Raw genomic sequence first — 27415 nt, forward strand, 5'->3', positions numbered from 1 at the left:
GTTATAACGAATTATCAAAAACTTCGCCGCTTAAAGGAACAGAAATTTATTCTCTCAAAAAGTTCTGGGCTTGGAATCCAAACTCAAGGCGTCAGGAGGGCTCCGCTGCCTCCGGTCTGGGAAACAAACCCTGACAGTGCCCGCCGCCCGAGAGCCACTCCCCAGCCCTGCCGGCCCGGCGGCGCGGGGTCACGGCTCCTCCCAGCGGGAAGACCCCGAGGTCCTAACGGCCCCGGCTGCGGCTCCATCCTCCGTGGACTCCGCGGCAGTCACAGGGGCCCTCCTCTTGCCTCTCGGCAAGCTCCGAACGTGGACTTTCCCCCAGGCGACCCGCTACAACGGCTGGCTGGCTTCACGAACTCCCAACACGGGCCTGGCCCCACGGTCCGTTCAATGTCGGGGTGGGCTGGGGTTCCGGGTCACAGCCCTCCAACGCCCCGGGGCTCGCGGACCCCGGGAGAGGGCCGACTCTGAGCGCGAGGCGAAAGGACCTGTCCCTTCTCGCGGCTGGGGACTGGACGCGGGCCAGCTCCACGCGCACAGATTTCCAAAGGAAGTGTCCGCGCAGAGTACTTATAGCGCCTCGGTTTCCTGGTTACGTGCATGGAAACAGAAAACCAAAGCTTCGCCCGCGACTCCAGCTTCCCCAGAGGGATTAAAGGGCTGGGCACGCTATGTGAGACGTGCCAAACCGAGCGCGTCTCATGGCGGCCGCCGGAGCCCCACCGCTCCGACTCCCGCCCTCCCCGTTGCCGCCCTTCACCGCGCACGCGTGCTGCGGCTCCCGGGGGCCGGACGATGGCCCCGCCCCGAGGTGGGTGGGCCTTCCCCTCGGCGGCTGGCGAATCGGCCGGCGGGTCCGCGCTTGCTCCTCCCCTCTCCCCTTCGGTCTCCCCGGGTTCCGGGTTGCACGTGGCAGTGTTTGTGTACGTGCGGCGGCTGCTTGCCAGGGGGAAGTCCCGGCAGCTAAGGATTCAACTGCTGGGGCGCGGCCAAATCTGGGGTGCGGCGGCTTGGGGCCGGCCCGCTAGCCCCGGCGGTCTTTAAATTTTCCTGCACTGGGGCGAGCCTGTGCATGCTTACCTGCCAGTCTGCAGTGGGCGTCCCAGCTCTCTGCGCTTCCAGGGACTCCTCTCACCTGCGATAGGCGAGAAATGCTGTTGCTTGACTGTAACCCGGAGGTGAGACTCGGGCCCCTTTTGTCCTGCAGGCTTCCCGGATCGCTAGCGAGAGTGACAGCGGACAGACCGCCGGGCGCGGCGGAGTCAGCTTCGTCAGGGTTGGAAGGTTTGGGGAGCAGGAAGCTTTTCAACCCAGAGACAGCGCAGGACTGGAGAAAGGGTGCGGGATCTGTTTTCTCCCCGCAGGTGGACAGTCTGAAGCATTTGCTGGAGACGGGGGCTTCGGTCAACGCACCCCCAGATCCTTGTGAGCAGTCACCTGTCCACTTAGCCGCAGGTGGCGGCCTTGCTCACTTTCTTCTCTGGCAGCTGCAAACCGGCGCTGACCTCAACCAACAGGTAACTAGGTAACTGATTGTTGCTGTGAGCAACCCTCTCCTCCGCCCAGACCCACAAACGTGTCTCATACGCCGGCATACTCAGTGGGTTCAGTGGCGGCAAGCATGTCTGTGGCAGGGTTATCCCAACAGAAATAGAATGAAAACATGTATGTAATAAAAGCTTAGTAGCCACGCTAACAAAGGTAAACAAAACATGAAATTGATTTTAGTAACTTCTGCAACGAAATATTTCAGTATGTAGTCACTGTTAGGCACTGACTGATGAGCTAATTTACATTTTCTTCTCATAGGCTGCCTCAGTCTGGGTTCCTTTTATTCTTACAGTGTATCCCAATTCAGGGTACCACCTCCTGTATGCACATTAGTCAAAAAGGGCTACTGGCTGTCATCCTGGACAGCAGAAGACTAGTTCACTTCAAAATGACCACATTGCCATAGTCTCAGTATGACAACTGAAACACTTGTGAGGCTGTCCAGCGGCACACGTTTCCTACTGAACTTTCCTACAGCAGCTTGCGTATTCCATTGCATATTATTGTCTGGTGAATTTTAAATTAACTTTCTGACTTCTGAGGAGCTCTGTGTTGCTTGTAGTCACTTAAAGGTTAAGGTATGTGACTGCGGCTGCACATTGCACAGGTTTTCACTAATGAAAACTTGTATTAAAGAGCACACTAAGGGAACTTTATCAAGAATAGAAGTCCAAGGACCTGTGTTGTGGCACAGTGGGTCAAGCAGCAGCTTGTACCATGGGCATCCCATATCCGAGTACGGGGGCTTTGAGTCCTGGCTGCTCTGTTTCAGATCTGTCTCCCTGCTGATGCATCTGGGAAAGCAACAGAGGGTGGCCCAAGTACTTGGGTTCCTGCCACCCTTGTGGGAGACCCGATAGAGTTCCCTGGGAGCCATCTGGGGAGTGAACCAACAGATGGGAGGTCTCTCTTTCCATCTCCCATCTCTCCCTTTCTGTCACTCTGCCTTTCAAATACACAAATCTTAAAATCAGCCCAGTACACCGCAGTCCTAACTATCCCCCTCAGTTAGCTTGTTAGGACTCACAGAGGAACTTCTGGACAGTGTGTGTGTTGTCTTTCAGGATGTTTTGGGAGAAGCTCCGCTACACAAGGCTGCCAGGGTTGGAAGCCTGGAATGCCTTAGCCTGCTTGTAGCCAATGATGCCCAAATTGAGTGAGTATAAAATCAACAGCTTCCCACTCGAATTTTTCTTGGATTAAAGTCATCAGACTTCTCTAATTTTATTACATGGGCTTTATAAAATAATGCTTGTCTAACTGGTACCTATCACATGCTAACATGTGCTCTTAAGGGACATCTAGTAAATAATCAATTTGAGTAAAAGAAAAAAAAATGGATCCTGAGTGGCGGAGGCCAGTTCTGTTCTTGTTTTAGTTTTGGAAAACCCTTCTATAGAACTTCTCACTGACTACTTCTGAGTACTCATTCACTGTACTGAACACCAAATACTCTTGTGTTCACTCAAAAATGGAATTCCTACTCTGTTCTGGACTCTGCTAGCCACTGAGCATCCAACCATGAGAAAAAAGAAATTTACCTCTCCTGTTTGTCAACCAGCATTTGTATGCGTCTCAAATTCCTTTGTTAAAGATATCCAAAAAAACTAAACAATGGTGAATTTTCATTTAATTCAATTTTTGTTGTAATTCCAGTTTATGTAACAAAAATGGGCAAACAGCTGAAGATCTTGCTTGGTCATGTGGATTTCTGGAATGTGCCAAATTTCTTACAACAATTAAATCTATGCAGACAATAAAATCAAATGAACAACCCAACAAGGATCATTGTGTTCCAGTGCTCAGACAAAAACGAAGGTTTGGAAACGTGGAATGTACAAACGGGAAAAGGAAGTGTTGGTAAGTAACTGCTAACTGCAGCTTTCTTTCTCCTGACTCCTGCATTTAACATAGAATTTATTGTGCCATTTAAATTCTGACACTGTTACTGACGCTTAATACTAGTCACAGTGACTACTACAATTAGATTCTAGAGACCAAATATTGTCAGCAGGGTGGAAGTTTGGGGAGACAACCTTTTTTCTTTTTCCTTTAAAAAGCCTTTAATGTCAACATGTTTTTTAAAAACAGATGTCATGGTGGCTATGAAGTTTGAGGATGGCCTTCATTCGTGCCGGTCTACAAGCTGTGGCTTCTGGTTTACCATACACATCTCAACTCCATTTAAGGAGAAGGAAAACTTTCTCTTCCAAGTGAAGATAGCATTTAGGAATACATGTATTTACATGTCCATAATATTTTGTTGTGTATGCTTTGTCTTTTAAGTTATTAAAGGAATAAATAAATTCTCTGTAGTATTTATAGCCTTTGAAAAAACCTTAGTTTAAACCATCAAACTATACCCAGAATCTAATTTAATTTGAAATTAAGCTTATTCTTTATTAACAAATTTATAATACCACTTCACTCAGGCTTTGAGTCCCTGGGTATTTTAAATAATCTTTGGTCGCTGAGGAAGACATAAATTATAGTAAGCATCCTTGTTCCAAAAGTCTGGGCCCTTCCATCCACACCAGCCCTGGAATTGGGAGAAGGGAAAGGAAAACTTTTACAAAGTTAAAGACCACGTGATGGAAATCCTAAGTTGAGGCTGTATGAGCAAGAGTTGGAATAAGTCTCTGAATAGTTGTGTAATTCAAAGATTTTCATTCCTACTGAATATACAAACATAATTGGATCAATTCAAGGCAGATTTCTAAACCTTAAATTCTATCATATTTAACAACAGAAATAAAACCTTCCTTACAGTAACAGCTCCTGCAGATTCCACAGGTTACTGACAGTAAGAGGTTTGGTTTTACCAGGAGACAGTCTAACGGGCTCTCTTAGGTACAGCTGATGAAGCATGGCACTCACAAGTCAGAGCCTGCCCCAGGTCACATGCTACGTCTTCTTTTCCTTCCGGCTAACACCCATTTCACTTTGCACGCCTTAGGTCAGAAGCAATCCTTTTTCCCAGCAGACAAAATTTTTCTTTGTCTTTTTTCTTTCAAACAAAATCTCATTAGGAATATGAAAGTTTGTGAGATTTTTCTAGGGCCACTGCTTAATTTTCTTACGAAAATCTGAAAGGGCCAGCATTAAGGTGTAGTAGGTATAAAGCTGTCACCTGAGATGCTGGCATCCCATATGGGCACCAGTTCCAGTCCCAACTGCTTCACTTCCCATCCAGCTCTCTGTTATGGCCTGGGAAAGCAGCAGAAGATGGCCCAAGTCCTTGGGCCCCTGCACCCACGGGGGAAGCCCAGAAGAAGCTCCTGGCTTTGGACCGTCCAAGCTCCCGCTGCTGTGGCCATTTTGGGAGTGAACCAGCGGATGGAAGATCTCGTTCTCTCTCTCTCTCTCTCTCTTTCCCTCCCTGCTTTCCAAATAAATAAATAAATCTTTAAAAAAATCTGAAGAAAAGGCTGATGACTAGTGTGTGTTGTATCATCCTCAAATGAAATGTACTGGGGGACTGGCGCTGTGGCATAGCGGGTAAAGCCACCACCTGCAGTGCCGGCATCCCATATGGGCACCGGTTTGTGTCCTGGCTGCTCCACTTCCGATCCAGCTCTCTACTGTGGCCTGGGAAAGCAGTGGAAGATGGCCCAAGTCCTTGGGCCCCTGCACCTGCGTGGGAGACCAGGAAGAGGCTCCTGGTTCCTGGCTTCGGATCGGCGCAGCTCCGGCCCTTGCGGCTGGTTGGGGAGTGAACCAGCAGATGGAAGACACCTGTCTCCTTCTCTCTGTAACTCTGAATTTCAAATAAATATTAAAAAAAAAAAAATGCATTGGGAGGAGGCCAGCAAGGGACCCTTAAAATGCCACTGAATGAGAGGCAGTAGTGGTTGGCCAGATATCCTGGCAACCATTTAGTCATTCACACAGGTATGCCTTCTCTGAGAAACAGGATTGAAATTAAAAAAAAAATAAATGGCCAGACAGGGTGCCCAAATCAGAGTATCAGGGGCAGCATGCCTCTTCCCTTTGCAATGCTTGGTTGACAGCTTCTGCAAGGAAAACTGCAGGAAAGAGGGGGCAGGCAGAAGCAGAACTCTCCCGTGGCCTCCCACACTCCTAGGGTCAAGTGAGAGTCAGTGGCTCCACTGATGGCTCGGCCCTGGCTTCTTAGTGTTTCGGTGCCCTGACAGAGTAAGGAGGGGTGCTACCATTGCAAAGTTCTGCAGAACCAGAAGTAGCGAAGACAGAGACTACAATTCCCAATTCCCGGAGAAATTATCAGGGAAGATGCCTTGAGAAACCCTTACCTAGACAATCCCTTCTTCCTGAAGCCAGCCAGAAGGAATTAAGATTATTACCTGTATCACTCCTGCAATGAAAACAACTCAGGGGCTCCTTGTGTCTCAGATAAGATCTCCGGGTCTTGCTCCTCTGCATGCCTGGCTCACCAGGACTACCTTTCTTGCGTTAGCTCCTGTCTGCCCCTGCAGCCGCACCTCTTCTCGGTGCTGCCAGCACATTCAGCTACCTATAGACAGTTCTGCAAATAAGCCCTGCTCCCCCTCTTCCGCCGCCTCTGCAGCAGCCCTAAAAACCCACCTTACACACCATTTCTTTTTCCTTGAGAATTTAAAAGGACATTTTATTTGAAAGAGAAACAGACATCTCCCATCCTCTGCCTTGTTTCCCAAATGCCCACAATGGGTGGGGCTGGGCAAGGCCAAAGCCAGGAGCCCGGAACTAAATCTGGGTCTCCTGCTCAGAGAATGTGTTTCGACTGGCTTCTCCGCTGTTTTCAGCTAACGTCAGCCTCTCAGAGACCTTTCCGACAGGAAGGGCTCTTGGCACTGGTAACAGCCAGTTTGCTGGCCTTCATTCTAGGTTCTTTGCCTTGAGTCTAAATTTTAAACAGATACTTACCTTTTCCAAAATAACTTGCAAATCTTCAGCACCTGTATAATGTGGATCTAGAATCAGAAATTTTATCTGCCCTGTGACCTCATTCCATGCAACTCCTAGTATTGTGTGGGCCAGAACTCCTCCCCCTGCAGAAGAAAATAAACACAAAGAAGGCATAAAGGAATCTCAGTTGCTTATTCAATTTAAATTTTACAAGATTATTTTGCCCATTGATCCCAGACAGCATTAAAATTGGCTACTTACAACATGAAAAACCACAATGTCAAATACACTAAGACAAAATTCTAACTGTAGCCCATAAAAAATATCATGATACCTATATAATCATACCAAGTTTATACTCCACTACCACATCCATAGAACTAAGAGAAATTCAGGAAGGGCAAGAGAGGGCCCGCGTTCCCCCCTACAGAGCGGTGCCGCGCTGCGTGCTGCGTGCTGCGGTACCTCCAGCAGACGACCCTGCGGCTCTGCTCCGGGAAGCTCCAGGAATACGGACCTGCCGCTCCTGGAGCTCGTTCTGATTACCTGGAGGACACCAGCCTCAGCTTAGCTTCTGACCTCACAAGACAAATCTTGTCTTCACACAATCATGCAGCTTCAGATCAGCTAATCCTGTCTTCTTATTTTACAAATAAAGCCCAGAGAGCAAAAGTAAGGTGCCCACTGTCACACAGCCTGCCAAGTCAGTGACAGAGCCATCACGATGCTCAGGGAACGAGCTTCTTTAAATGACTGAATACGATTATCATTTCTCTTCTTCACCTTTATTTCTTCTTCTTATAATCTTTTTAATAACTTTTCTGCCACCTTGGTATTTTATTTACTACTTAGAGAGGTGTAAAAGTTAATTTTAAAGTGACTTATACTAAATATTGATATCAATGATTCGTTTTGCGCTCTTCTCCACAGTAAGAGCCCAACATGTCCGAAACACCTTACCAATCATTACTGGAGTTCCTTCACTCTGGAAATGACTGGCCAGCTCCCGTCCTTGAGAGGCCATTTCTGAACCCTGGCTGGAAAGAAATCATTTTCCATCAGATGAACCAATTTTTAAAAAAATGTTATTTAAGTTATGCAAATTTCATGTATTTCATATATACAGATTTAGGAACACAGTGATACTTTACCCATGCTCCAACCTTTCCTCCTCCCTCTCACAGTCCCACTATTTTTTTTTTTTTTTTTTTGACAGGCAGAGTTAGGGAGAGACAGAGAGAAAGGTCTTCCTTCTGTTGGTTCACCGCACAAATGGCTGCTACGGCCAGCACAATGCGCCGATCTGAAGCCAGGAGCCAGGTGCTTCCTCCTGGTCTCACATGTGGGTACAGGACCCAAACACTTGGGCCATCCTCCTCTGCACTCCCGGGCCACAGCAGAGAGCTGGACTGGAAGAGGAGCAACCGGGACAGAATCCGGCGCCCCAACCGGGACTAGAATCCGGGGTGCTGGCTCTGCAGGTGGAGGATTAGCCTAGTGAGCCGCAGCGCCAGCCATCCCACTATTAATTCTTACAAACGTCTATTTTCAGTTTACTTAATGATTATATAATTAACCCTATACTAATAATAATAGTAATAGAGTTTAACAAATAATATGAAGAAAAAAACACCGTTCCTCAACAGAAGAGACAAAGGCTGTAAACAATCATTAAATTTGAAAAATGTCCACTTCACTCCAATACATTACATTTCAGGTACTCTATTAGTTACCCTGGATCAAGGAAAACATGATCAGATGAACTACTTTCAATGTTAGGCTCATATAATAAACTTGAGGAGTCAGTGTTTTCCACCATTTTGTTTTCTTTTCTAGCTTGTTATAGAAAAAAACACTTAGGGAAGTGACTTAACGAACAGTTCAAAGCAACACAAACTTTTTAAGTACTTAAGGCCATTAAAATCCTAGGAAAGCAGTAAGAAAACCTTGATCTGCTGCTTTAAGAACTGTGTAACTAAGGTGCTGAATTTTTACCATGAGGTTGGAATTGGTTGAGCTGCACTAAGGGGGTTCTTATGGGTGGACTGAATTATCAGGACTTTTTTTTTTTTTTTTTTTTTTTTTTTTTTGACAGATAGTTAGAGAGAGAGAGAGAGAGAGAGGGAGGGAGAAAGGCAGAAGGACGAGTTTTAAGTCCTGCGTTCTTGTGTCCTTGCTGTCGGACTTCTGAGTCTGTGTTTTCTCATGCTTACACTGGGAACAGTGAGACCCGTCCTATGGATAAGACAGAGGAGGGTTCCAGGACTAACGCACATGTCTGGGAAGCCAGTGTGGAAACTGCAAAAGGTTTTCAAGTACAATGTATTCCCTGTTAGGGAATATTTCAACACACTACACAACCTGTACTTTCAAGAAGAGAAGGGACATATTTTTGGAGGGAGGTGTCAGGTGGCACTAAAACTTCGCTCTTGCTTATAAAGGATGTATAAATAAGGTATTAATGTACCCAAGCTTTCACTTTTCAGCAGGTCTTCAGTACTTAACCTATCATTTGTAAGAACTGATTCCTACAGCCACTCCAAATTTCAATCATAAGATCAGACATATTTTAGTACTTGGATAATTATAGATAATGTTACTATAGGTATAAAAATGTATTTTAAAACTTAAGCTCATAATTTGGAGTAAGTTAGTTATGGTGATAGAAAATGGTGTTATTTATATTTTCTCATATTCTAATATTATAATCATGCTTAAACTGTTGGAAAAAATAAAATGAATAGATTGGACACAGTATTGGCTTATTAATATTTTGGGAAGAAAAAGTAGGAGGCAAACAAAAAGCTCCAGTCATGGATCAACATTTGATTCTCTCCTTTCAAGACTTTAAGACTTGAGCATTAAAAAAATGATTTTCTATAACCTTACTCAAAGTTAATATATTTCAAAGTTTTCCTCTTCTAGGCTAAAATTAGGCTTAGGCAATACAGGTGAAAATCAGAACATTTACTTATAAACAGAAAAGTTTGCTATAAAACCACCAAGAAAAATATTTAGTATTTTAAAAAATGAGATTTACAAAGCAACAAGGTAGTTGGAGCAAGAGAAAGGAGCAAAAATAAACGACAGCAAAAAGTAACAAGAAGTTTTTATTTTAATAAAAATGACAACTTATCACTTTAAATGATTAGTTTTTTGAAGTGTCCTTACCTGACAAACAGTATTTTTGAAGTTATCCCAATCAGTTGGTTTAGTACTAGCTGTACCTCAATAGATCCAATCCACTGTCGTGATCCAACAAATGTTGCTGGTTTGTCACCGGCATCAACTAGTGCCTTTATGTATTTAAAAAATAACAAAATCCATACACAAAACAGCTATTAAAAATTACATTTAGAGCATTTTCTCTGATTACTGCTATATCTCTTTCTTCAAAACAGAAATAAATCTGTACCACAAGGTAGTAAGTATTGATGGTATATCAGCTAGTCATTTAAAATGGGGTGCTCGGTACCTGCTGAATTTCCCGGTGTGTTGGAATGGACCTCTCTGTGTACCCCTGATGTTTGAACCAAGAGCAGATAGTCTGCAGTGAGCGATAAGCACAGCCCCAGCCATTGTCATCTATCCGATCCTGCATATAGTGATGATAACCATATATGCCCTGGACGACGTGAATCTATGCAAAAAGAACAGTAAAATACTTAGTTAGAAGCACATTGTCTATATCCACACCTGAGTCATGTCTAAGGTTCTCAGAGCTATAGTCTATACAGTTCATTATAAAAATGCCTCTACAGAACTGTGGTTCAACATTATATACGCATTGGTTTTATAAGAGTCCCAAGTCCTGTCTTTTTTTTTCTTTTTTTTTTTTGAGATTTATTTTGAAAGGCAGAGCCAGAGAGAGAAAGAGAAAGAGAGAGAGAGAGAGAGAGAGAGAGAAAAGGAGAGAGGGAGAGAGAGGTCTTCCATCTGCTGGTTCATTCCCCAAATGGCCACAATGGCTGGGGCTGGGCCAGGCTGAAGCCAGGAGCTTGAAGCTTTTTCCAGGTCTCGCATGTGGGTACAGGGGCCCAAGAATTTGGTTCATCTTCTACTGCTTTCTCAAGAACATTAGCAAGGAGCTGGATTGGAAGTAGAGCAGCTGGGACTCGAATTGGCATCCCATATGTGCTGCAGGCAGCAACGCGGCTCAACCCGCCATACCACAGCACCGGCTGGTCCCAAGTCTTCACCATGGGCCCAGCCACACCTGCCTTTTGGCGGCTCTCCAACTGCATTTCCTACACTTTTCTCTGTTGCTTCCTCTGCTTTAGGTTCAAATATACCAGGGGTCATCTGACCATAGAGTATTACAGTTCTCTCAGCCTAGAATACCCTTTACCCAAGTAATATCATGACTTGCACCCTTACCTCATTTAGGTCTTATTCAAGTTTTAGCAACAGGTCTTCCAACCTAACAATAGTATGCTCACTCTTATCACCCACCCTCTGCTTTGGCAGCCTGCTTTATTTTTTATTTTAAAGATGTATTTATTTGAATGACAGAATTACAAAGAGAGAGGCAGAGAGAGAGAGCCTCCATCTGCTGGTTCACTCTCCAAACAGCCGCAAGGCCCACAGCTGGGTGGGTCTGCAGTCAGGAGCTAGAAGCTTCTGCTTCTGCCACACGGATGAGAGGAGCCCCAGTACATGGGCCATCCTCCACTGCCTCCCCAGGCACAGTAGCAGGGAGCCAGATTGGAAGTGAAGCAGCCGGGGCTCAAACAGGCACTCATATGGGATGCCAGCATTGCAGGCAGCAGCTTAACTCACTGTGCCACAATGTTAACCTCTATTTTTTTTTCAAAGCACTTGAAATTTTTCTTATTACTTTAAAAATACCAGCTTACCCACATTAATATGTGAGCTCAATGAGAACATGCAGTGTGTCTTAATTCATTTATGAATGCAAGCTTCTACAACAGGTCCTTTTTATAGTTGACACACGTGTTAGCAACTGCTGCACAGGTGCATTTGAGATATATACAAGAATATTCACAGGAGGATTGTCTAGCAAAAAGTCTGGGAAAAATCATGCACAGGTATGATAAAGATAACTGAACTACAGTTACACAAACCACCATGGGTAAATATTAATATTTATAATATTGAGTGGAAAAGCAAGTTGTAGAAGACCACATATAGTATGATACAATTTTTGTAAAATTCCAAAAAAGGCAAAACTAAGACCTGAATTATTGAGGTAATACGTGCATGTGTGCTGAAACTAATTCTTAAGAAAGGAAAGGAATGATGAACACAAAACTCAGCATAATAGTTCCTCTTGGGACTATGCTGGGGAAACAGAAGAGTGATAAGGAGGGAACACATGTTCATATTGGGAATGTCCCAGGGTTTAAATTGGTAGGGCTCCCTGATATTCATCTCCTTACCATGCTTTAAAACTTCCATGGATATTATATGTGTATACCAAAGATTACAAAATAAATACTTACAAAATGCTTTTTGCATCTTTGTAATACAAACGAGAAACCTATTGTCAAAAATCATCATCATTCATTTAGCACCTTAAATATCCAGGTTCTTTGTAAGGAACTATTTTTTTTTTTTTTTTTTTTTTGACAGGCAGAGTTAGACAGTGAGAGGGAGACAGAGAGAAAGGTCTTCCTTTTTCATTGGTTCACCCCCTAAATGGCTGCTACGGTTGGCCCGCTGTGCCCATCCAAAGCCAGGAGCCAGGTGCTTCCTCTTGGTCTCCCATGCGGAGGCAGGGCACAAGAACTTGGGCCATCCTCCACTGCCTTCCTGGGCAACAGCAGAGAGCTGGACTGGAAGAGGAGCAACAGGGACTAGAATCTGGTGCCCATATGGGATGCTGGCGCCGCAGGCGGAGGATTAGCCAAGTGAGCCATGGCGCTGGCCCCTGTAAGGAACTATTAAGAATTTAAAATGCATATATTAAAAATGCTCCCTACTCTAGAGCTCTGAATAGTCTGAGAGAAAACAGTTATGTAATAATCAACCAAAAAGCCATCTAGAATTCTACTGTTTGAGACTCCTATTCTATGATTCTATGACTGTGACAAAGAAACACTTTCTTTTTTTTCTTAAAGATTCATTTTATGGGGCCAGTGCTGTGGTGTAATGAAAAAACTGCCACCTGCAGTGCTGGCATCCCATATGGGCACCAGTTCAAGAACCGGCTGCTCCACTTCTGATCTAGTCCCCTGCTAATGCACCTGGGAAAGCAGCAGAAGATGGCCCCCATGGGAGATCTAGAAGAGGCTTGGGGCTCCTGGTTCCTGGCTTTAGATAGGCACAGCTCCAGCTGTTGGGGCTATCTGGGGCTATTTGTTGTCTCTGTCTCTACCTCTCTCTGTAACTCTTCCTTTCAAATAAATAAATCTTTTAAAAAAGAGAAAATTATATCTCTGCTGCTTTTCTAGGCACATTAGCAGGGAACTGAATTGGAAGTGGAGCAGCTGGGACTCAAACAGGTGCCCATATGTAATGCTGGCGCTGCAGGCGGGGCTTTAACCCGCTCTGCCACAGCACTGGCCCCTCAAAGAAACATTTTTTTTTAAAAGATTTTATTTGAGAGGTAGAGTTACAGACAGTGAGAGGGAGAGACAGAGAGAAAGGTCTTCCTTCTGTTGGTTCACTCCCCAAATGGCCTTTCCCCACCCTCTGCCAATCCTCTTATTCAAGCTGTCTTTAAGGAGGTTGCATCCCTTCCAACTAGGGACACGATACACAGAAAATAAGCCTCTTATTAGATCCCTCCTATAGTGTGGTTTGGACAGACTATGCCCTTAATTAGCATGATTTCTCATGTGTTCAAAATGAAAAAAATGAGACAAACTTTAAATCAGAGATGGAGTTCAGTAAGAGAAATGTGGCATATACTGTCTATTTCTAATCTTTCTAGTCCACATGAATGACAGCTGGATGATAAATTAGATTATAGGAATAATACATATTATGAATCAATCTGTAACAGCTTCTACTAATGACATTAATGATCAACTGACTCACATAAATAATCAGTTAAACTCACCATACCAGTCTCTATGTTGGGTGGATTAAGGTACGTATGTGGATTCCTAATGTAACCATCTTTGTATGGTTCATCTGGAAAGTGGTAAGCATTAGACCTTTTGAAATAAGGTCTGTCATGAGGCAGATTGAAGAGATCATGTAACTCCTAAATTAAATTGAAATCAGTAAAGTTAATGATTTGGATTCCTAGTTAATAAACTTAAAAATAAATTATAAAATTAACTATACTTGGTTATAAAAGTCTTCAAACATACTTCTGAGTGAGCTCACTAAGGACAAAGATGTTGAAAAGTAAACTAAAACCAAATAAGATTTACTTTTGTCTATGCACGTGTATGGATACACACTGGAAGGAGACAGGGGCAGGCATTTGGTACAGTGGTTAATATGCCACTTAGGACACCCACAATCCCATACTGGAGCTCCTGGATTTGAGTCCCAGGTGAATGCACACCCTGGGAGGTAGCAGATGGTGGCTCACGAAGTTGGGGCCCTGCCATCCCTGAGACCCAGACTGAGGAACTGGAATTGAGTTCTCAGCTTTTAGCTTCTGCCTGGCCCTGGCTGTCATGGGCATTTAGGGAGTCAAACAGCAGATGGGAGATCTCTCTGTGTCTGTATCTTTGTCTTCCTGCCTTTCAAATAATAATTTTTAAAAAAGATTTATTTATTTATTTGAAAGGCAAGAGTTAGAGAGAGAGATCTTCCATCCACAGGTTCACTCACCAAATGGCCCCAATGGCAAGAGCTGGGCTGATCTGAAGCCAGGAGCCATGTGGGTGCAGGAGCCCAAGTACTCAGGCCATCTTCTGCTGCTTTTCCAGGCACATTAGCAGGGAGCTAGATCAGAAGTGGAGCAGCCAGGACTTTAACCACTGCCCATACGGACTGCTGGCACCGCAAGTAGTGGGTTTACCTGCTATGCCACAGTACCAGCCCCTCAAATAAATAAATTTTAAAAAGAAAAAAAAATAAATTGTAAGGGAACAAAGAAAAATAACAATGATAAAATTATATTATTTTGAAAACTCATGTCTACAGTGCTTAACAAATATAAGGGGTAGCAATTATGGAGTAGAAGTTGGTGGGATAAAACCAAGCCAACATGGCATGAAAATAAAAATGTAGGTGTCTAAAATGTGTTATTTTCCCAAACTGTATAAAAACATGTAATAGTTACTTTGAAAAGTCTGACACTTTCTTTGTCATACCCTCTATGTACTCTCGAGTTTGAATAGGTCTGCTCGTCTGGCTGCTGCCTCTGCAAATCAATACACTTCACACTGACTGAGAGGTACAGGGGGTTAGAGTGTGACACTGCTCCTGAGAAGATGTTTCAGGATATAACGGGCACAGGTGACAAGCAAAGCCCCAGGTCAGGTTTTCCCCAAAATTCCCTCAATAAAACCAAAATAACTCTACCTACAGTAGAGTATTAGCATAAATTTTAATCAGAATTAGCATAAATTTTAATTTCTCTTCCCTAATTGCAATCTTGTCTCCTTCACAAATCTGGAGGTAACCTAAGAGAAGAGAAATTTGTTAATATTCATCAGCTACTCAAGGCATGTAAGCATCTTTTCATCTCTGTATTTCATTATGGAAAAATGTAAGTATTTTGAGAATATATAAACCACACTGAGTATTTGAGTTAAAATGTTACAGCTAGTCTTAGGACATTTTTTTATGAATAATACTTAGGTTTTAAGCCTTTTATTTAGTGAGAGAGATGTATAGGAGAGTGAGGGCTCTGTCCAAGAGAGAGGGGCAAATCTGGATCCATACCGAGCACCAGGAGCCAGCCACTTGGAGTAGTGTGCAGGCCAGAAAGTGTGGGGCCGTTGGCTCTGCCCTGAAGGTGCAGGGCAGCAAGTGGATTCAGGGCAGTGAGGAAGAAGGCAAAGGGGTGGGCCCATCATGTCCCAGGCCTTTAATCTGCTTCCAAAGGGGAGTGGTTGATTAGCCTGATTGGCAGGTGGGAACATAGGTGTGGTCAGGCAGGGGCATGAGGTCACACAAGGGTGTGGTGAAGGCGTGGTCTTCCAGCTCACAAACTTAATCAATTTTATACTATATGACTGCCTACAACAATGAATAATATTTTTAAAAGAAGTTCCATGAGAACAGAAAGTAAATAATATGTAAAACTAATAGTCTACTCCCACACTTAAATTAAATCACAAAAGGATTTCTACTTGTTAGAAATACAAAATGAGTGGTAGTTATTATCTTTTTTTCTAAGAGTAAATGAACTGGCTTTACCTTTCTGTAGGCCTGCAGTTGACCATCTGGAATTCCTGAGGGATACGAAATTGTTACAAGATTTTTTTCCCCTGGTAATAAAAAGTGCAATGGTTCAGGGACCACAATTGAAGTTCCTTTCATATATTTCAAAATGCATTTTTCCATATCAGTTAGTTGATTAAGAATTTCATCAACTAGAAGTTTACGAACTCTGTAGGGAGAGATATACAAGTATGTTATAAGAAAGTTATAGCGGCTACTACAAATCACAGTGTGGAGCTAACACATCCCTGATACGGTAAAAACTTGATTGGATCAGGTTTGTTAACAAAAGTCTAAATCAAGCAATGTTTGCTTTGTGTGGATAAAGGGAAACCCTCTAAGTTTTTGCATGCTACGCTACCTTCCTTCAAATATTTAATTGCTAGAAGACTCTTGGGTTAATAACAAGAAACAAATCATAGTAAAAACAACCACCACCTGGATATGTCTACATGATATTTAAAAATGGGCTCTGATTTCTTTGGGGAAGGGTCCTCATTTATATGAGGCAGTAGTACTGTAAAAATACTTACTTCCCCCATGCTTCTTCTGGAGCAACAGATAAAACTGCATCGACAGGTAAAGTCATAGTAACATAGTGGTGTCCTCCGCTTTCCCTCTCGATGATGGGGGTTACAGCTGCCAGAGAGGTTGACATTTCCAGCATAAGATCTATATTTACTATTTGATGCTATATAGATAAACAGTAACAGTCAACTTGTAGTAAATTCAACACTAAAGGGTAACTAAAAGGACTTTAAAAGGATCACAAATAATGCTATATTATAGGAATTGTTTCAAAGCACAAATCTTATGTTCAGAGAAACTCCTTTCTGCTTCAAAATAATCTGGGGCAAGAGGGAAGAGTGAACAGGAAGTAAAGATGACAATAGATTGACAATATGTTAACAAATGTTAAATCTAAGTTAAAGTTCACTGGGGGTCTCTAAACCATTCTTACCACTTAATGCTTTTTTAAAAAATCAAATGAAAAATATTATAAAATAACCATATATCAAAGGAACTTTTAAACAGGTAACTATGTACCTTGAAATAAAAATGTAAAGTGCTACTAACAAATGTTAAACTCCATTTAGTGGGTTTGATTTTTAAGTAGCATGGGCTGTAATTCCAAAACTACTTCCTGTGTAGTGAAAACACTGAGGCTACTGCGAGTCAGGCTTCTCAATGGGAAGCTAGGAACTCCATGGGGTTGATGTTGCACTGGAGCTATCAATGTGATTTACACAAACAGGAATATATGTAATACTACAAGTGTATGTATGTGTAGATGTGGACTACAGGTGTATGTATGTGTGTGTGCTCTATGGAGTACGGACTCATTCCTGAGCTGGAGCAGGGAAAGGACATGTTATACCTGGGATATCTTACAGAAGAAAGCAGGAAGTGTTCAAAAATACAATGTCAATAGGACACTGGAGTCAGCTTGAATAGCATCTATTAGAGAAATCTTGGAAAATGTGAGCTTCAAAATAACAAATGATAGTAACAGATTATATCCCTTTGCATAAAATAAGCATCTATACTTTAATGCACCTAATCAACACAGAACTGGAAGAGCTCTTCCTCATGGTATAATGTCACCAAAAAAAATGTTGAAGGAAATGATAGACTTAGAAAAATCACCACTTTGGAACCACCAGATTAGTACTGGATTCTGGCAAAAATTACTGTTGGATGCTAAAAGCAGTGTTCTGATGAAAAATAAGATATATAGCTCCAGCTACTGGTAATCTTCAAATCATCTCCACCCCACAATTTTGTGCATTCCACATTTATAAACTTAACAGTCACCTGTATTTCTCACTAGTGTCTTAAACATGACCCAAAGTGACCCCATATCCCTCCTACCATCTTAATGCAAACAAGACACAGGTCATGCCATATCAAATTAATTTCCAAGTACAATTCATTCCCCTACATATCTCTTATATCCATTCCTTCTTCTCTATTGCCATGACCAGTGGTTGAGGTACACCTCTCCTGAAGAGGCCTCAGACCACCGTTTCAAATTCATGCTGACCCATTCCCCGTGACCAGCTTGGGAAAACACTAGTCATTAACTTCATAGAGTTTCCTGCCTTGAAGAACTAGCTCCACTTTTTATTTCCAACTTCTGGTAAAGTTTGTAGCATATGGTAGATACTCAATAAGATAGGTTCAAAATCAATAATCTCATAGAAGTTGGGAGTTGAATGGTGGTTACCAGGGGCTGAGAAGAGTACAGAGGAGAGAAGGATGGAGAAAGTTTGATTAACAGGTTATAGTTAGGCAAAAGGAGTTTTGGTGTTCAGTTGCACAGTTGGGTGACTGTAGATAACAATTATATTACATATACATATCATAAACACATATATTTTAAAATCTTTGTATATATAAAAATACAGGGATTTGAATGTATTCACCATAAGGAAATGATAAATGAGTAGATATGTTTACCTTGATTTGAACATTATGCAATGTATACATGTACCAAAACATCTCTTGGTCCCACAAAAATACATAATTGTTATGTATCAGTTAAAATGTTTTTTAAAAACTTGAGAGCCAAGAACAGTATAAATAAAAACAAATCATTTATTACATTTATTACCTTACACAGCATAATGGGTTACTTTGTCATGTTTTAGAATGGCTCTTTTTTATTTATTTTTAAATAATTTGTAAATATACTCAGGGAATTTTATTTTTTGTGGGAGCAAAAGGTCATTAAGAGAAAACCTTCAAAATGTGTATCATAATGGGATTAAAGCTTAGATCTACAAAACAGACATATGACCTTTGCCAAGTCATGTAATCTTTTTGGACCTCAATACAGAAGTGTAAAAATAAGAGGGTTAGTTTAAATTACCTCTTAGGATTTCACTCAGCTCCAAATACAAAGATTTCAAATTTTATCAATAGAAAAATACATACAATTTATCAATAAAGATAGTTGATTTCCTTACCATGTCTGATGACTTTTTTTCTTTCTTTCTCATGAATTTTCGTTTTGTATCTTCTTCCTGTTCAAGTCTAAATTTTCATACATCAAGAAGTTTATAATATGAAGTGCTATTTTGAAAATGTTTCTAGAAAACTTCACACATACTCACTGAATAAAGCGCATTATGTTCTTACAAGGTGAATCATCAGTCAGTTCTCCTGGAATGGTGTTGAAGTCGCTGTTAGGCCAAATATAAACCGAACTATGGCAGATTCTGAACACAAGTGCATTTGAAGAAAGCTTGGCTGACAGGTCACTTAGCACATGTTTTAGTGCCTTCTTGATAAAAATTTCTAAATTAAAAGAATATAAATGAAATTTAAGAAAAATCTTACACTTTGCAGCACGAATGCTTCCAAACATACACAAAACCAAGCATTATTACTAAAATTAACACTCGGGGCCTGCACTGTGGTGCAGTAGGTTAAGCATCCACCTATGGTGCTGGTATCCCATAGGGGCGCTGGTTCAAATCCTGGCTGCTCCACTTCCAGTCCAGCTTCCTGCTGATGGCCTGGGAAAGCGGTGGAGGATGGCTCAAGTGCTTGGGCCTCTGCACCCATGTGAGAGACCCAGATGAAGCTCCTGGCTCCTGGCTTCAGATCAGCCCTTGTGACTATTTGGGAAGTGAACCAGCAAATGGAAGACCTCTTCTCTCTCTAACTATGCCTCTCAAACAAATAAGTAAATCTTTAAAACAAAAAATAACTCTCAAATGCACATTTCCAATATTTAATAATTATAAGAAAATATTTTTTGTCTTTTTAAAAAACTGAGATATGGGGTAAGTGTTCGGTGGATCCATTAAGACAGAGCTTGGGACACCTGTGTGCCATATTGGAGTGACTGTGTTTGAGTTCTGGCTCTGGTCCCAATTCCTGCTCCCAGCTATAGGGAACCATGGAAGGCAGCAGTGATGGCTCAAGCAGCTGGGTCCCTGCCATCCACACAGGATACCTGGATTGAGTTCATGTTCCTGGCTTTCGCCCGATCTGGCTCTGGCTGTGGTGGGCATTTGGGGACTGAACCAATGGTTGAGAAATCTCTCCGTTTGTTTCTCTTTCACTTAAATAATAAATTTTAAAAATTGAGATAAATTCACAGACCCTAAAATCCTTTCTTTCAAAGTATACCACTCAGTGGCTTTTAGTGTATTCACAAAATTTTACAGCCATCACCATCTAATTCTAGAACATTTTTATCAACCCAGGATGAAAACCTACACTTCAAAGGGAGTCTTCAGAAAGTTCACAGAAAAATGAATGTTTAATCTTTTAATTCTATTTCTATAAACTTTTTGAAGCATCTTTGTATTATCAGTCACTCCTTCATTCAAGCTATATTTTCTACTGAAAATGTTATTTTCTTCATCTTCCTATTTGCAGTATGTCCCAAGGGCTGGTGGGAGTCCTGAGACAAAGGCTAAGTTTAAATTCTGTTTAATCCACATACTAACTACATAATCTTAATTTATGTAATCTCTCAGTCAGTTTCACTAGCAAAATGGAGATATCTCAGGGCTAGCATTGTGGCGCAGCAGTGTTAAGCTGCCACCTGTGATACCGGCATCCCATTTCAGAAACCTGGTTTGAGTCCTGGCTACTCCACTTCAGATCCAGCTTCCTGCTAATGCGCCTGCGAAGGCTGCAGAAGATGGTCTGAGCAGTTGGGCCTCTGCTTCCCATGTAGGAGACCAGGAAGGAATTCTAGGCTCCTGGCTTTGGCTTGGACCAGCCCTGGCTGTTGAAGCCATCTGGAGAGTGAACCAGCAGATCCAAGATCTCTTTTTCTGTCTCTCCTCTCTGTTACTTTGCCTTTCAAATACAAAAATAAATCACTTTTGAAACGTGGAGAATGTCAGAATAGTAACCATGGTAATCACTTATCTGCTGTTTGTCTCCATGGACTTACCTATCAGGGGCCTTTCATGCTTAACTCACTCACAGCCTTTTGTCTTTTGGCTTCTTTCACTCAGCACTGTGTCTTCAAGACTCATCTATGTTGGAGCATAAGTCAGTACCTCATTCTTTTTTATGGCACAGCAATATTCCATCATAGTATGTGGACAGTCATACGTTCATGTACGTCTGGGGTGTCTGCACTTGTTGGCTGTCACAGCATGATGCTGCTGTGAATATTTATGTACAGGTTTTGTGTGCATATGCGGTTCCAATGCTCTTCAATGTCCAGCTAGGAAAGGAATTGCTGGGTCAGACAGCAACTTCCTAAGTTTTTGAGAAGCTGCCAAACCGTTTTCCAAAGCAGCTGCATTTTATATTCCCACCAGCGATGTATGGGGATTCTAATACTTCCAGAATGCCACATTACTAAAAGCAATAAAACTATCGAATGAAATTTAAACTTCTTTGTATCTTTTTCTTTACAGACTAAGTCTTGAGTGTTTCTCTGGTATACCATCAAGCTGGTATTAGTTAGGATATATGCTTTAAGTCAGAGTTTACACAGAGAGACAAGGAGAGGCAGAGAGAGAAAGAGAGAGAGAGGGAGAGGTCTTCCATCCGTTGATTCACTCCCCCATTGGCTGCAATGGCCGGAGCTGCGCTGATCCGAAGCCAGGAGCTTCTTCTGGGTCTCTCATGAGGGTGCGGGGCCCAAGGACTTGGGCCATTTTCCACTGCTTTCCCAGGCCATAGCAGAGAGCTGGATCAGAAGTGGAGCAGCTGGGACTCAAACTTGTGCCCAAATGGGATGCTAGCGCTCAGGCCAGTGCATTAACCTGCTATGCCACAGTGCCAGCCCCAGGGTTTCCTTTTAATTAAATAGTATTTTTTGAATACACTGAAATACTTTAAAAATTCAAATATTTTTAATATTCAACATATTTGGGCCCGGCACCATGGCTTACTTGGCTAATCCTCTGCCTGCGGCGCCGGCATCCCATATGGGTGCCGGGTTCTAGTCCCAGCTGCCCCTCTTCCAGTCCATCTCTCTGCTGTGGCTCGGGAGTGCAGTGAAGGATGGCCCAAGTGCTTGGGCCCTGCATCCGTGTGGGAGACCAGAAGGAAGCACCTGGCTCCTGGCTTCGGATCAGCACAGCGCATTGGCCATAGCGGCCATTTGGGGGGGTGAACCAATGGAAGGAAGACCTTTCTCTCTGTCTCTCTCTCTCACTGTCTGTAACTACTTGTCAAATAAATAAATAAAAATATTTAAAAAATATTCAACATATTCAACTGGGAAACATTTTCAAGGTTTCAAAGTCAAAATAGTGTAAGAAGACACATGCAAAGGAGAAAACAGGGCCAGTGTTGTGGTGCAGCAGGTTAAGCTGCTGCTTGGCATGCCAGCATTCCATATTGGAGTCCCTGCTACTCTGCTTCTGATCCAGCGTCCCTGCTAATTCGCCTGGGAAGGCAGAGGAAGATGGCCCAAGTGCTTGGGTCCCTCCCACTCATGTCGGAGACCTGGAGAGTTCTAGTCTCCTGGCTTCAGCCATCTCTTTCTTTCTTTGTTTCTCAGTCTCTTTCTGTTACTCTGCCTTTCAAATAAATAAATCTTTTTTTTTTTAAAGCTTCATTTATTTATTTCAAAGGCGGAGTTACAGAGAAGCAGAGAGAGAGAGAGAGAGAGAGAGAGAGAGATCGAGAGATCTCCCATCCACTGGCTCACTCCCCAGATGGCTGCAATGGCTGGAGCTCTGCCAATCCGAAGCCAGGAGCCAGGAACCAGGAGCCAGGAGCTTCTTCTGGGTCTCCCACACAGATGTAGAGGCCCAAGGACCTGGACCACCTTTTACTGCTTTCCAAGGCCATAGCAGAGAACTGGATCTGAAGAGGAGCAGCTGGGACTCGAACCAGCGACCATATGTGATGCTGGTACTGCAGGCAGCAGCTTGACCTGCTATTCCACAGCACCAGTCCCTCAAATAAATAAATCTTTAAAAAAGAAGACAATACAACATCTAGATACTCATTTTAACCTTATATACCTAAATCCTAAACCTATTTTTCCAGTGGTTAGATATTTATTTCACAATTGTGCTGATATCTTTTATTTATTTTTTTTACTTTTTTTTGTTGCTGATATTTTTTAAAAAAGATTTATTTAACTCACTGTGCCAGAATACCAGCCCCTCTTTATTTTTTTCCCCAAGACTTATTTATTTATTTTTTATTTGAAAGGTGAAGTGACAGAGAAAGAGAGAGAAAGGGAGAGGGAGAGATATCTTCCTTCTTCTGGTTCACTCCCCAAATGCCCACAACAGCTGGGGCTGTAGTATCTGCGAATTAATGGATTAAATGCTGCAATAGTTCACAGTATATACCACGTTCTGAAACGCAAGGCTTTATCCACACCAATCACATTTTAGGGCACTGATACACTTTTCTAGTAAGATCAGACAGCAGATGAGCTTGGTTTGGTCCTTGTAAAATGGTCCTCACCTTGACAGGACATCAGCTAAAAAGTGCTGATGCCTGGGTCTCCATCCCAGAAACTTTAGTTGGTCTGCTAGTAGGGATTCGAATATGCACCAAGATTGAGAATAATATTTTAGTTGAAGAGATGGGTTGGAGAGAGGGAGGGGGGAAAGAAGGGGAAAGAGGGAGAAAGAGAGAGAGAGAGTGAGAGAGAGCATTTCTATCTGCTGATTCACTACCCAAATGTCCAAAATGGCTGGGCCTGGGCAAGGCTGAAGCCAGAGCCACTAACTCAATCCATGTGTCCCATGTGGGTAGCAGGAACCTTATTGCTTCAGTTGTCACCACTGCCCCCAGGGTCTGTATAAACAGGGCACTGCAGTCAAGAGTTGTTGAGGTGGGAATCTCTCCGATTCATTTGCAAAATGGAGATTGAGAATATTTTATCATCAATTGTGTAATAAAAAGGGAGAATTCTCTGGAAGACATACCATTAGCAGTAGCTAGCTGAAAAGCTAGATCAAGTCCTCCTCTCACTCTGAAGAGTATATCCATAATTTCTGAGACAACCTAGAAGAAATAAAACCAAAATTCCCTTGTCAAACAGAGTAAATTAAAATATAACTGAATCTGGGGTAATATTTCATGAGTTCATTCCTTGTTTTATTGATATAAACGAGACAAAAATCCCCTAAATTCTGAAGCAGGAGTTAGCAATCTTTTTCAATGCTGAAATCCCTTGGGGTGTTTAAGATACTGATACTTGGGCTGCATTCCCAGAGATTCTGATTGGGGCTCTAACATGGGCCCAGGCACAGGGATATCTAAAAGCACCCTCCAGTCCCAGAAAGTGGTACTAAAGTAAACGGCTGACAGCCACTAACTAAGGGACATTAGAAACAGCTTTTTTATTTTATTTTATTTATTTATTTGGGAGGTAGAGTTACAGACAGAGAGAGGGAGAGACAGAGAGAGAGATCTTTCCTCCGTTGGTTCACTCCTCAGATTACTGCAACGGCTGGAGCTGCGCTGATCCGAAGCCAGGAGCCAGGAGCTTCTTCCGGGTCTCCGTGGGTGCAGGGGCCAAAGTCCTTGGGCCCCCTTCTACTGCTTTCCCGGGTCACAGCAGAGAGCTGGATTGGAAGAGGGGCAGCCGGGACTAGAACCAGTGCCCATATGGGATGCTAGCGCAGTAGGCAGAGAATTAACCTACTGCGCCACGGCGCCGGCCCCTAGAAACAGCATTTCTAAATAGTCCTGATGGTTTTATCAATGACATGAAAACACCCATGGTAGAGAACTAGTTTATGAATGTGACCAGAGCACTGAGCCTAATGACACCTGGTGGTCCAGGCAATGAGAGGAAACTGAGACACCAATGACATGGAAGCATGAACGACAAGAACCTTCCATGAATGTGGCAGTGAGAAAGAAAACCTTGTATTCACACCCTAGGCCGAGAGATTCTGTGGTTATAAATTTAGTCTAAGGAAATCAGCAAAACACACAAAGATTCAGGTATAAGAATGTTAACCTGGGACCGGCGCTGTGGCGCAGTGGTTAACGTCCTGGTCTGAAGCGCCGGCATCCCCTATGGGCGCTGGTTCGAGACCTGGCTGCTCCACTTTTGATCCTGCTCTCTGCTGTGGCCTGGGAAAGCAGCAGAAGATGGCCCAAGTCCTTGGGCCCCTGCACCCACATGGGAGACCCAGAAGCAGCTCCTGGTTCCTGGCTTCGGGTTGGCAAAGCTTCAGCCGTTGCAGCTATCTGGGGAGTGAACCATTGGATGGAAGACCTCTCTCTCTCTCTCTCTCTCTCTCTCTCTCTCTCTCTGCCTCTCCTCTCTCTGTGTAACTCTGACTTTCAAATAAATAAATCCTTAAAAGAAAAAGAAAAGAATCTTAACCTAAATGCCAACTAAGATTGGTTAAGTAATCATGGATATCATACAGCTATGAAAAAAATCATGTTTTAATTGAAAATTGAATACCACAGGGCAATATTTGCAACTAAAGGGGAAAAAAAAGCACTTGTGAAATGGAATGGATCCTTACTTGAGTCCATATGCTCAGTTTTAAGTAGTTGGTGATATATGACAAATGATGTACATTGTTTTGCAGGTGTGTGTATTGGGTGGGGGAAGGAAGACTGGGAGGGGACAGGAAGGAGAGGACAGAAAGATATTTAGCGAGAGAAATTTCAAAGATTACATCACATCTTCAAAATATGTCCCAAACAGCACACAGCACAGTAAGAATTATATTTTGAAATACTTGCTAAGTAAGTACTAAAACCCACTGAGTTCTTACAATGTGAACTGTGCTAGATGATGGACATATGTTAACTCTGATCCTCAAAAGATCAAGAAGTAGATATAGTTATACATTTTCTCATTTTCAAGTCTTTTACCATGTTTCTTTAGGAGTGATGGCTTTTACTTATTCCACAAAATGCAAACTATTGAAAAGTTATATTGTTTCCCAAGTCTAGTTTTAGAAATGTATTATAAGAAATCAGTCAGGAAAAACTTATAAGAAAGTTCAGGAAAAACTTAGCTTCAGTGTTGTCCCTTTACCCTTCTGTTGTCCACCATACAAATAAAATCAAAATAAAATAAAAAGGAAACAATTTAAATAGCTATCAATAAGTTAAATGAGTATCAAGCAAAATAGTTTATGCCCAGCTGAAAAAACATATTTAGATATTGAAGATAAAAGGAAAAGTGAGAGCAATTTAGTTCTGTTACTTACTGTATGATTTTGTGTAATTGCATTAATCATGGTTTTTCTTCTGTCAAGTGGAAAAAATATGTGACTTACCAGGATTTTGTCGATTCCCAAGATCATGTGTGAAAGCACTAGGGAGGCTGGGTAAAGCCATGACTTGGCAACGCCAGCATCCCATTTGGGTGCCAGTTCATATTGTGGCTGCTGCACTTCTGATCCAGCTCCCTGCTAATGGCCTGGGAAACAGTGAAGACAGCCCGTGCTTGGGCCCGTGCATCCACATGGGAGACCAGGATGAAGTTCCTGGCTCCTGGCTTCCCTGGCTCAGCCCTGGCCTTTGCAGCCATTTGGGGAGTGAACCAACAGATGGAAGATCTTTCTCTCTCTGTCTTCCCCCCTCAACCCCGGTAACTCTTTGAAATAAATAAACCTTTAATAAAAAAAAAAAGAAAGAAAGAAAGAAAAGCAAGCACTAGAATCTCCCTACATCTCTGAACTGAGATCCTCTCTGAAGAAGTAATATTTAAGCAAGGAGCTGAAGGCTAACTCGGTTTAAATATCAACAATCCCAAAACAAAGATGGTGGTGGGCGGGTGAAGGTGGGAGAATCCATTCCAAGGAGCGCAGACACCCTGGTGAAGGTCTGCTTAAGAGTACTTAAGCGACCATTCCAGAGAGTTCCGGTAGTGGCAAGTATGGTCAACATTTAGCAGTAGAACGCACAGATTTGGTTATCGCTGGGCTGTTCAGGAGTTGAGGAGAGGGAGAGGTCAAGGGCTATGGCCAGGTGTTTAGCAGGCACAGTGGACAGCGGTGCCGTTTGCAGAAACGGGGAATCCTGGAGGAAAGGCAGGCGTGGGGCGAGGGCACTGTCAGTTTTGCACTTGCTGACTGTGAAATGCCGGCTGTCCAAGCGGAGGCGCAGTCAGCAGCTGCGGGGAACTGAAGACCCAAAGAAAGGCCTAAGCCGGAGATGCAAATCTGGGCGGAGGTATAGGATACAAAGTGTCCCTAGGAAGACCGACAACCAGCACCGGGGCTGGAGAACTGGGCAGAGTGACGAAACAGGCGGCGCACCAGGAGCGTGTGACGTCACGGAGGCTTATGGATAGCACATTTGAACAAAGTTACACCCGTTTCCCAGATTAAATGCTTCTGCAAAGCCTCCCACAGCGCCGAGTAAAGAATCAGTCTGGAAACAAGCAGGAGGGGCGGGGAGCGAGTGATTATAGCGGGCGGCTTCCCTGCCACCCTACAGGGCATTAAGGCCGAGGGCCGTATCGGAGTTCGCAGCTGCAGCCAGGACGCCGGCGGGACAGGCTTTTTTCAGGGGCTCGGGAGCTGTACACAGGGCACCTGCCTCAGTCGGAGGGGAAACGCGAGGGTCGGGGAAGAGCGGCGATACTTACCACGTCCGCGACGTGGCAGTAACACACTCGTTGACCCCCGTCCGCGAACTCCGGAGCCAGACCGGAAGTAGCGTCATCCCCCCGGGGGCGAGGCTTGGGAGGAAAGACTACGCCTCCCAACATGCCCGGCAGCACTGCGTCACGGAGTGTACCACGCCACAA

General features: G+C 43.2%; 2 protein-coding genes across 12 annotated transcripts; one reads left to right on the plus strand and one right to left on the minus strand.

Annotated features, from left to right (window-relative positions):
- Nucleotides 1–833: 833 nt before the first annotated feature.
- On the plus strand, nucleotides 834–4980 carry ANKRD37 (ankyrin repeat domain 37). 3 transcript variants are annotated; one of them, XM_070068376.2, is made up of 5 exons: nucleotides 834–1181; nucleotides 1368–1520; nucleotides 2619–2710; nucleotides 3211–3414; nucleotides 3646–4980. In XM_070068376.2, coding segments are annotated over exons 1-5 (477 nt in total). In that variant the 5' UTR covers nucleotides 834–1154; the 3' UTR covers nucleotides 3647–4980. The 3 variants fall into 3 exon arrangements, with proteins under 3 accessions (XP_069924477.1, XP_002709376.2, XP_089181908.1); XM_002709330.6 differs by having other exon boundaries at nucleotides 864–1181; nucleotides 4748–4980; XM_089325782.1 differs by lacking the exon at nucleotides 3646–4980 and having other exon boundaries at nucleotides 864–1181; nucleotides 3211–3418.
- On the minus strand, nucleotides 3929–27399 carry UFSP2 (UFM1 specific peptidase 2). Of its 9 annotated transcripts, none has more exons than XM_089325779.1 (13): nucleotides 27254–27314; nucleotides 23610–23688; nucleotides 20651–20929; nucleotides 18849–19032; nucleotides 18702–18768; nucleotides 16266–16371; nucleotides 15709–15901; nucleotides 13445–13591; nucleotides 9896–10060; nucleotides 9592–9716; nucleotides 7381–7457; nucleotides 6439–6563; nucleotides 3929–4093 (listed from the first exon to the last, which is right to left on the minus strand). In XM_089325779.1, exons 6-13 carry the CDS (start codon nucleotides 16319–16321, stop codon nucleotides 4007–4009), a joined length of 975 nt encoding a protein of 324 aa, XP_089181905.1. In that variant the 5' UTR covers nucleotides 16322–16371; nucleotides 18702–18768; nucleotides 18849–19032; nucleotides 20651–20929; nucleotides 23610–23688; nucleotides 27254–27314; the 3' UTR covers nucleotides 3929–4006. The 9 variants fall into 9 exon arrangements, with proteins under 9 accessions (XP_089181905.1, XP_089181902.1, XP_008248852.2 ...); XM_089325776.1 differs by having other exon boundaries at nucleotides 16266–16423; XM_008250630.4 differs by lacking the exon at nucleotides 20651–20929 and having other exon boundaries at nucleotides 16266–16423; nucleotides 27254–27399.
- Nucleotides 27400–27415: the final 16 nt, after the last annotated feature.

Source organism: Oryctolagus cuniculus, chromosome 2 (assembly GCF_051225735.1).
Source record: "Oryctolagus cuniculus isolate XC-2025 breed Fujian yellow rabbit chromosome 2, ASM5122573v1, whole genome shotgun sequence".
Classification (NCBI taxonomy): Eukaryota; Metazoa; Chordata; class Mammalia; order Lagomorpha; family Leporidae; genus Oryctolagus; species Oryctolagus cuniculus.

Bases quoted from the DNA above. Each gene is read 5' to 3' on its own strand.
- UFSP2 (XM_008250630.4), bottom strand. From the start codon at position 27,376: ATGTTGGGAGGCGTAGTCTTTCCTCCCAAGCCTCGCCCCCGGGGGGAT. The intron at 18,769-18,848 runs GTGAGTATGTGT...ATGAAAATTTAG, and splicing joins AACATAATGCGCTTTATTCA to ACTTGAACAGGAAGAAGATA. The intron at 15,902-16,265 runs GTAAGTATTTTT...CTCTCCCTACAG, and splicing joins CCAGAAGAAGCATGGGGGAA to AGTTCGTAAACTTCTAGTTG.
- ANKRD37 (XM_002709330.6), top strand. From the start codon at position 1,155: ATGCTGTTGCTTGACTGTAACCCGGAG. The intron at 1,521-2,618 runs GTAACTAGGTAA...GTTGTCTTTCAG, and splicing joins GCGCTGACCTCAACCAACAG to GATGTTTTGGGAGAAGCTCC. The intron at 3,415-4,747 runs GTAAGTAACTGC...CTTCCCATCCAG, and splicing joins AACGGGAAAAGGAAGTGTTG to CTCTCTGTTATGGCCTGGGA.